The sequence below is a fragment of the Rosa rugosa genome, chromosome 3 (assembly GCF_958449725.1).
Source record: "Rosa rugosa chromosome 3, drRosRugo1.1, whole genome shotgun sequence".
Lineage (NCBI taxonomy): Eukaryota > Viridiplantae > Streptophyta > Magnoliopsida > Rosales > Rosaceae > Rosa > Rosa rugosa.
This window is the reverse complement of record NC_084822.1, coordinates 7390493-7400105: the sequence shown is the minus strand read 5'-3', so window position 1 is coordinate 7400105 and position 9613 is coordinate 7390493. Positions and strand designations below refer to the sequence as shown.

Here is a 9613-nt window from a genome sequence, read left to right as displayed (position 1 = left end):
CGACTAGCTGCAAAACCATTACGTACATATCTCTCTCACATACTTGTTAATTACATATATCCTTAATTGCTTAGCAGTACTATTATTACTACACATTATAGGATCCTAACAATAAGAGAGAGAAATTGGACTACTCTAATTAAGGGCACTCAAATTTGTTGCTGTGGGTGGTCATGTCAGTGTAGCACTTGCCACATCTTTCTCAGTTACTAGAAGTCTGCGGAGGCGTACATTTGCATCGGCCACAGCATGTCGTGCAGGCCCTCATGGACCTCGTCTTTCTCGAATGCAACATGCACTTCTTGTCAATGGAATGCAATCAGCCCCCAAAAAACACCAAATATTTTACCTGCTTCTCATTCATTTTCTTAGGATAGGTTTGAGCTTATCTTATATTACGTACCCTCCTATTGTGTACATTTTTTTTTTTTGAGTAAAATAGACAATTTATTAATCCAACAAATTACAAAAATGGGAATGACACTGTAAATCCCAACTACTCCAAGTAAAGGAGAGGACTCACTCATACCCCGAATATAGAACCATCGATTATAGACACCATGAACCGATAAAGGCTCAACTGTAACCTACAGACAAACAACCTACCCTAGAAGTGTTGATACATCCTTACAGCCAACCTCAAGAAGAAAGTAGCTCCGTCCGACACCATATACTAAAACCACCAGTATACTTGTAGAGGCATCTCCCCATTACATTGACAACAAGAAAACATCGAAATTAGAAAAACAACTAGTCCCTGGAGATGACACCATAACAATGGCACAACCACTAGACCTAATTAACCAAATAACCCTAGCTCTAAAGAGTAGGGACTTATGAACCCTAAACAAAACTTAAAAACCAAAATTAAACCATAAAAAGAGAAGCGGTCGCGAACCACCTCTCTTCATGAAAGAGTCGACATTAGACCATGAACAGCGAGCACCGGAAATTTAGGCCAGATCCAAATCAACAACAGTAATCCAATTTTGTCCTTGCCATTCTGCCAAACCCACCGAGACCACAAACCTGCACCTATTACACCAGCACAGGTGAATCACAGTGACCGCTCAATAACCACCCAATCAACCACTCTGAACCACCGCCTCGGACTGCCGCCCTTCAAAATCAGAGAACACATGATACTAGGAATCCCCAAGCCTCGCCTCCGAGTAACTCATGTAGTATCACCAACCCTAATTTAAAGTTATATACGATCATATACATGAAAATGTACCTTCAGCTTCTTGGCCTTTTCGTTCTCAAACTTATCCTGAAACCTACAAAGACAAGTATTAAAGTGAAAGTACTAAAGAGAAAGTGCACCTACGTGTCCATTTGTGTACACACACGAAAATAATGTACTAATGAATAAGTTACCTTTGTAGTAACTAAGAGACTGGCAAAGAAGAGGAAGAGCAGAGTTCTGACTTCTGAAGACCATTTTTGTACTCTGTCGCAGCTAAATAGCTAGAAATCGAACAATAGCAGATGATGTGTTTGCATTAGAACAAAATCTAATGTGGTATAAATAGTGTTGAAATTAGGCATTCATTGCATAAGCACTACCAGTGGTTCTGTTTCAATAGTCATATAGATGTATGTGGATGTCACATGGCGTGCATGGAACTATAGTCAAAATTGCATGGCTTAAATGGACCTAACAAAAAGAAAAAGCATTTGTAGGCGTTTTGAAGTAACTAGTAATGTTGCCCGCGCGATGCTGCAGGTTTTTTTTTTTTTTTTTTTTTTTTTTTCATTGAGTATCCAACCTCTGGATTTACGGTAAGGACTTGGTTGTTTTTGCCGTTAGCTTAAAAACTTATTGAAAAAAAAAAGTACAACAAAAAGATAAAGAGTAATTAAGGGCCTCTTTGTCTATATGAACCACTGATTCCTGAATCTTGGCTTGTACAGCTGCATTTGCAATGACTTCTCCACGTGTGTTTATAAGTTTGATCTCTAAGGATTTTCTAAACGGAATGCTCTCATCGTCTCATTTTGTATGACATACTGCAAGCCTTTGATCTGTTCCAACAGTCTAAAATTTGAGAGTAATATATAAGGCAAGTAATCACAGGAGAATGATTAGCAGGTGAATTTGGAGATAAAAAAGCTTAGTAAGAAAACATACTCGAGCATCAAGCTCTTCCTCAGATGAGCACAACTCTGTCTCTCCTACTTTCTTGTGGCTTTGGCAATTTCAATGTGCTCTTCCTGCAGAATAAAAGAAAAACCATTAAATAAAAGCCAAATTGAATAGAAACCCAGAACTTGTTTCTTTGTCCAACCATGAGTAATGAAATATATTCTTACCCTCAAGTCTTCAATTGCATTAGGACAGCCAGGCAAGAAATATATGTCTAAGCTATGGATACTGAATTAGTTTGACGACCGGCAAAGAGCAAGGTCAATATCAAGTCAAGAATTTGCTCCTTTGAAAGATTTGAATGCTTCAAAACCACTCCAAGATGTTTTCAGTTCCATCCTTCACCCTCTCTTCCATTTTGCGCCCAATGAACTTCAGAATGGTTGATCGAGACTAATGAACAAACAGTATAGTTATTGAAAAAAAATATATTAAAGCATTTTTGGGAGGTGAAAATCCAATGTGAAAATAGTAAATTACCTGTAAGGCTTTTCTATAAGTTGTTCCTGGTAAATTCAATGGACCACACCCTTCAGTCGTCTATGGTGCTCTAGGATCCAAGCTCATGATGTGTTTGGTCATCAAATTGAAAGTGAACTGCAATCACTTTTTCATTTACCCAGTTAACCTCTTAACCTTTTTTTTTTCTTGAATTGCAAGCATTCATTCATTACTAATATATGAAAATTTATATATGCATTTATTGTCAAGAACCGGCTTTATATTTTATTTTTAAGCCGCATAGTAAAATGAAAATGCAAGAAGAAAAGCAGGTACAGAAAACCATACTAATCCCACATCACCAAAAAACAAAATCAGAGACAATTCACACCTTAATCAAACAATTCCATCGAATTGAATATGATTGAACTATTCTGCTAGGTGATAGTTTCACTGCAACAAAGATACAAAACTTATCTTGTCACACAAAGGTTATCCAAAAACGAAGGAAAAGTAAGTGTGCTAATGTAAGTCAGATATAAACAATGAAGACCCAAACCATCTAAGATAGTGCATTGATTGTAGGTCAAGATATAAGAAACACCTTCAAGGACATTATTACTAACTTTAGTTATAAGAGCCAACAACTTTCCTATATGGAATAAAGATCCATCGTAAAAATGATAGCACTAACTTATATAAAACACACAGTAAAAAGAGGCAATACAAAGTCAGAGAATCTACTTTCACTGCAACAACGACATCAACAAAAAATTCAAGCTCTAAAGCAAGATGAGGTATCTGACATTCTCTATTCTTACTGTTTAGAGAAAATGGAAATTTCTAGATATACCAAGTGTAGAATATATTTTCATAGGATTAAAAAAGTTTATCCTAATGATAGAAAATAGTAGTTCTGAAATCAGGTAGTCCATCAAGTTACCATGCACTAATCGATTTAATCTCTCTTGGGGATAAGAAGATGAGCAAACGTTTAAACACCTACTGTGCATGTTGTGACCTATATTGAGCCATTTTGCATAAATGAAAGGCACAAATTAAGAGCACAGCTATGACCTTGAGAAAACTTGGTTGAAATTTGAAACTTTCTTCATGGCCTTCCTACCAGAGGTAGCTAAGTTAAAACAAAATTCAACACTTGGGACAAAGAAATGTTAGAAGTATAACCTATCAAGTTGAGTATAAAACAATCGCTCAGCTCGATGCGTTTCTCCACAATTTCTGGCTCTTGAATGTATTGCTTGTTCTGCTCTAACAACTGCTTGTAGTAGGTAGTTCCATGCTAGGCCGCTCGGGACACAAATTGAGTTGCTTGGCAAGTCTTAGACTGCAACTGACGCAACTTTGATGCCATCGTTGCCATTGATGACCAAGTCAATCCTACATTTACACCTTTCCTCTTCCTCACTGTGAATGCTTATACCACCAGTGCCTGAAAATGAAGAAGACAAATTCAATAAACCTCAAACTCAAGTGATGTTAAAAAAACACATAAACATTTGTTCGGTACATAATTGTAATTAAGACAAACTGACCAATTTAGTCTAACCAATTCATTTCAGTAACTCACAATAAAAAATTTAACAAATTATATACTGAATGGAAACAATGCTTCCATTAGAAAATGTCTGTGAACTTTGTGGTATAGGACACAGATTACAAAGTTACTCACTATTACCGCAATGAACTTTAAGAGTAATTATATTCCATTTACTTAGAAACATTAAACCACTCGAAACCACCACTTTATATCAATCTTGTCAGAAACATTTCCATTTTGATGGAGCCCAAATTATGAAGTCCATTTAGTATTAGACAAATCTTGATAGTTAGGTCCATAATGCACCAAAAGCTCAACGCATTCAATCATACAAAATCTAGTATTCAGAAGAAACTTTACAGTACATAATTAACAGAATTCTTACTCTTTTGAGGGTAACTTGCATATCCCATCTGCAGCTACACTCCCAGTTACCACAACCTAAGACACCAAAATGTCGCACTTAAATATTATGTACCCAACCATCTAAGAAGTGAAAAAAGGAAAATAGAGACAAACCTTGCAGAATTCTGAGGGTATAAAGAGCCTAGGATATCGTTTATCCATTGGAAGATAATCCCGACCCTTTCTACATCTATCAGACCGGTTGAGTAAGCCTGCAAAAAGATGATGTTGTTAGTTGTACGGAAACTCAGCAATTTACAGTGCCGTAATCAGGCCACCACATGGTTATAATTTCAAAGACTAAGTTTTGGGTTTCCAGTGTTCAATCATTCCCTTAATAAATAAAATATTCTTTTATATACATCAAGAAATAAGCTAGAGAAGGGCATGACATAGAACAAAGGCACATACAAAAATGCTAGAGTGATAGAAATCAACCACTACATATATATTTCACACAAATCAAACAGAGGAACACCACAGGCTAGAGTGTAAGACGAACAATCCAAAAACATAAAAGAAAATTCCAAAGAGAGAGTTGTTACCATATGCAGATATGCCAAACTCGAACGGCAATAACAGCTGCAAAATTACAAACTGAAATTTAGTTCTCTTTAAGAATCTTAAATGAGTATAAATAAAGAAAAAAAACCACAGAACTATTGCAAGCCTTAAAATTGCCTCTGACTATTAGTCAGTGTAATGAATTATAGCTAAAAAGACTCATAGTCCTGCAAGCCTGAGAATAGATATGAACCTTCAAGCATGAGCATGGAGAAAGAGGTACCAAATCAGACCAATGGATCAACACAAACATTATTGATGCTCCAACCAACCAAATGCAAAACAACCACAACAAACAGAAATCAGACAAATTGAAACCAATGAAGACGAAAGAAAACCTGAATTTACCCCCGAACTGATTATCTGTGCTGCTTGATCAAAACCCAACTTCGCAAGAAACAACCAAAATCTCTGCGCCAAAAATGCTCAAATCTCCAATCCACATGCAAACTCCGCACCCTCTCTTTAATTCTATGGATCAATTAAACCCTCTCTCTCTCTCCGTGTCTATCGATCAACTGTGAAAACTGGGCGGCAGATCGATGTGGTGGCAACCAAACAAATGGCTAGATGGCGCAACAGAGACACAACTTTGCCCAATTCAGTAAAACTCTGGACAGGCAGGGGTAAAAGCGACACTACACTATTCATAAGGATGGGTACTGTTCATAAGGGAAGAGAGAATTAGTATAGAACCCACAATTGAAAGGTATCAAACGACGATGCTCTAATTTGTCACAAAAAAAACTTGCATGTGTAAGTTCAGTTCAGTTCTATTTAAGTAGAGCAAATGCCTAAAGGCCCATTCTTGATAGATTGAGAAAAAGAAAGAAGAAAAGAAAAGTTCACTAGTATACTATATTACTAGTATATATGAAATGTCACGAACCCGTTTCAAGTATTGGAAAGCTCTGTCATTGACAGTACGTGTGAAAAAGAAAAAAAAAAAAAAAAAATTCAGAAGAACTATAGACAACGCTGAAACACAAAATTTATTGAATAAACCTCTATATCATTAGAACACAATTCCATTCATTCAATGATCCATACAGTCTATAGGACCAACTAAAGGATGAAGTCCAGGTGCTGGCCGCTCTGAATCCACATATGCAACTCTGAGAATTGAAGTGAGATGTTTTCATTCTTTATTCTTAGATATATTGGCATAGTTTTTGCATACTGGAGTCCATAGATTATGTTCAAAGTCTATCCATATCAATAAGATTTTACTCATTGGGAAGAAGCACCGAAACATTAGAAAGCTCTTGCAATGGTCACACATTGTCAGATCATGTATAGTACAAGATCCGTATTTAGAATATACAAATATTTCAGAATCTTACCCTGCCCTGCCCCTTAATATTATCATGCATGTAATGTCAATTTTGATTGTTTAGATTGTGCAGTAAAAGCCATTTCGTTTTAACGTACAGTTGCAGAGACTACTCTTGTTACTGCGTTTGTTCATCAATTGAGTAGGGTAGTTGATGAACATATGCAGTAACAAGAGTAGATTTGATCGTTTTAATGGCCCATTGATTATAACTTCTAAGATTAACCTGGCAGATTGATCGTTTTTAGTTCATATAATTAAGTTCAACTGCAGAATTTATAGTAAAAATGAAACATTTGCTAGTAGACAAAAAGTGAAAGCAAGGAATTACTAAGAGAAATATATAGTAATAGGTAACTACCGATGGATAATCCAGTACAAAACAACTTTCCCTCCCTCCATGGTCACAATACAAAGCTCCCCCTCAAAAACCTCCCAAAGAATTCAACAGAATGTATATAGTTCAAATACAAGTGATGGCGATCAAATCCCATTTAGATACAAATGGGCTAAAGTGGCAAGTGGAAATTAACATATCATATAATTAAATGTAAAAACCGACAGAGAGAGAATGAATCCAAAAAGAAAACTCTTGGAGATGCAAAGAGATATCTCCATGATCGATCTAAAGCATCAAGCTGAGAAGAGCCCATCCGAACAACAAGCTCCCAACCATCTTCTGCATTGTCCACATCTTCTCTACTCCACTCTGCACAAATCAAGTTTTTCAAGCATTACACAATGGTCATCTCAAAGTTAAGTTAACATAGTAGATCGACTATAAATATACAGCTTTGCAGTCATATCCCAAATGTGAAACTTGATGGACGGACTCTATCAATCAGAATTCCTAAGAAATAGGCTTGTACGACTGCACTATATAAGTGTCATATTATAAATTTCAAATGGTGTGTGATTACTGTGATGGTAGATCGATATTTTTGTATAACAAAAACAGTATATATTTAGTATTTGAAATATAATTAGTAAATCAGACGTACATCGTGCATCCAGTGGCCACGAACCACATCATAGTCCTATAACCAAAGTCGAGATTGATACTACCAAAAGATTCAACCTTAACCCCAACCATCTTGGGAAAACACCTCTGACCCTAATGTGACTAAACCTCTATGACATGTACAGTACTTGAAATTGACTTTGACTACTTGGTTTGCCAGATGGCAGTGATCCATAGGCCTCTTGTTAAAATTGACTAAGATCTGTCCATAATCAGAACAAGAGTCAAAGTCAAAGTAATATTTCTGATAGCAGCATACAAATTAGATCTCCAAGTCTCATCTCGGCTCACGTTAGAAAAGCTTAGTGGATACTATCTACATTACGCTCTAATGGTCTTCTTCCTTAGTCTCTAAAAACACAGATTGAAGCACTGAGACTGATGAAATGAATATATACTCAGATGTCAGATCTGTACCGTACGGATAGTCTGGACTCTATGTGCTTGCATATATATAGGCGGCGTAAGTTAGAGACAATCGCCATTAATGAGGAGATGGGATAGAGGAAGTACCTGATCAGACGACTGAGAAGGGCCCGGAGAGGATGCCTCGATGCTGCTGGGACCAGGAGCTCCGACAGGAGGCGCTGGTGGGCCCGGCGAAAGAGCTGCAGGAGTTGGAGCCAAAGCCGGAGATTTCACCTTGGGAGATGGAGCTGGGACAAGAGCTGGGGGCGATGCAAGAGGAGCTGGAGGTGGAGTGGCCGGAGGAGGAGTTGCCGGAGGTGGGGTGGCCGGTGGTGGAGTTGCCGGGGGAGGAGTGGCCGGTGGTGGAGTAGCCGGAGGAGGAGTTGCGGGTGGTGGAGTGGCCGGAGGGGGAGCGCTGACTGGTGGTGGGGTGGCCGGAGGTGGAGTGGCCGGCGGGGGTGCGCTGACTGGAGGAGGAGTGGCTGGTGGTGGTGATGCGGTCACTGGTGGTGGTGAGGCAGCAGCTGGGGGAGGTGAGGCGGCAGCTGGGGGTGGGGATGAGGTGACCGGTGGTGGAGTAGTGGGGGTTGGAGGAGCTGGTGTGGCAGTGGGTGAGGTAGCGGGAGATTGGCCTCCGACTCCGGCGACCGCAATGCAAAGGAAGCCTAGGAAGAACAAGGCATTGCGACTCATGTTGTCTCTGATCTCTCTGTGTGGGATTAACAGAGAGAAAAGGAGAGAGAGTGAGTGAGTTTGAGGGAGAGAGAAGTTTTAAATAGGGTTCTCGTTATAAGAGCAATGCGAAGAAGCACTGAAGCAGGTTCGGGTTTATATATAATTTCACATGGCGATTGGAGCTGGCTAAGCTTAAGCAGAGCCAGGAGGTACCAAACAGATCGATCTGTAGCGTCCGATTCGCGCCGTTGGGTCCCGCTGTTGCCATGTCATTGGCTTCAAGGAAGATGAGGATTATTGACGCTTTGTTTGGTACGTTGTGTTTGGGAATTAGGGTTAATTATTTTAGGGTGTTTTGGGGTTTACATTCTGGTGTTTGGTGCATGTGAAAAACAGACCAACTCATCCCGGGGACCCCTTGATGTCTGCTTAAATACTCTACATTATGTTAATATAGAACGTTGATCCTGCGCTATGCAAGTTTAGAGGGGTAAACTAACTTAACTCAACTCCAAATTTAGGAAGTTATGATCATGTTTGTTCGACTTTTTGGTATAAATAGGTAAGTTTTTAGCTTCTAATTGTATCGTTTATTCGTATTAATTAATTTCTAGTTAATAAATAAAAAAGAAAAGAAACACAACTCCAACACATTTGATTTTTCTCAAAAATACAATAAAAAAAAGTCATGCATATCCGAACTTTACTGTATAGAATGATAATAGTAGTTAACCGGTTGTATGTAAGAATGATAGAGTTTGAGTTAAGTTTACACTTGACTTACTGGTTGAAGCTCAATCAATATTGTATACACAATTTCCTCTTCATTTACATTTGAGTTGCATTTGTATAATCATTTGGAGAGGATAAAATCTGTTTTTTGTAAAATTTTCAGATATTTCTAATTTTCTATACACCGGTGCTTCTGTGCAACAATTTCACATGTAATCACATGGTATAATTCATACATACTTATGGAACTAATTAATATGTGTATTATACACAATTAATTTGGTCGTATGCATGAGACAGCACTTTCTTCTCTTCTTGCTTTGG

At 38.1% G+C, this 9613-nt stretch overlaps 2 protein-coding genes across 13 annotated transcripts; both read right to left on the bottom strand.

Annotated features, from left to right (window-relative positions):
• Positions 1–441: 441 nt before the first annotated feature.
• Positions 442–5756, bottom strand: LOC133741387 (uncharacterized). Of its 12 annotated transcripts, XR_009861867.1 has the most exons (12): positions 5314–5458; positions 5102–5138; positions 4671–4768; positions 4537–4592; positions 3779–4043; positions 2982–3043; positions 2630–2746; positions 2317–2542; positions 2135–2217; positions 1381–2028; positions 1238–1280; positions 442–1120 (listed from the first exon to the last, which is right to left on the bottom strand). XR_009861867.1 is itself a non-coding variant. In XM_062169298.1 (5 exons), the coding sequence occupies exons 1-5, from the start codon at positions 5371–5373 to the stop codon at positions 3934–3936; spliced, it is 339 nt and encodes a 112-aa protein (XP_062025282.1). In that variant the 5' UTR covers positions 5374–5452; the 3' UTR covers positions 3052–3933. The 12 variants fall into 12 exon arrangements, 1 of the variants encoding a protein (XP_062025282.1); XR_009861869.1 differs by lacking the exon at positions 5314–5458 and adding an exon at positions 5459–5756 and having other exon boundaries at positions 442–1280; XR_009861870.1 differs by lacking the exon at positions 5314–5458 and adding an exon at positions 5469–5756 and having other exon boundaries at positions 442–1280.
• Positions 5757–6767: 1011 nt separating this feature from the next.
• Positions 6768–8698, bottom strand: LOC133740667 (classical arabinogalactan protein 9). Its single transcript, XM_062168600.1, has 2 exons — positions 7988–8698; positions 6768–7162 (listed from the first exon to the last, which is right to left on the bottom strand). The coding sequence occupies exons 1-2, from the start codon at positions 8573–8575 to the stop codon at positions 7079–7081; spliced, it is 672 nt and encodes a 223-aa protein (XP_062024584.1). The 5' UTR covers positions 8576–8698; the 3' UTR covers positions 6768–7078.
• Between the last annotated feature and the right edge of the window lie 915 nt (positions 8699–9613).

Excerpts from the sequence above, each read along its gene's own strand:
- LOC133741387 (XM_062169298.1), bottom strand. The coding sequence starts at position 5,373 with ATGTTTGTGTTGATCCATTGGTCTGATTTGGTACCTCTTTCTCCATGC. Across the intron at positions 4,769-5,101 it reads GTTTGGCATATCTGCATATG|GCTTACTCAACCGGTCTGAT; the intron begins GTAACAACTCTC and ends ATCTTTTTGCAG. Across the intron at positions 4,044-4,536 it reads TGCAAGTTACCCTCAAAAGA|GCACTGGTGGTATAAGCATT; the intron begins GTAAGAATTCTG and ends CTTCATTTTCAG.
- LOC133740667 (XM_062168600.1), bottom strand. The coding sequence starts at position 8,575 with ATGAGTCGCAATGCCTTGTTCTTCCTAGGCTTCCTTTGCATTGCGGTC. Across the intron at positions 7,163-7,987 it reads CTTCTCAGTCGTCTGATCAG|AGTGGAGTAGAGAAGATGTG; the intron begins GTACTTCCTCTA and ends TGATTTGTGCAG.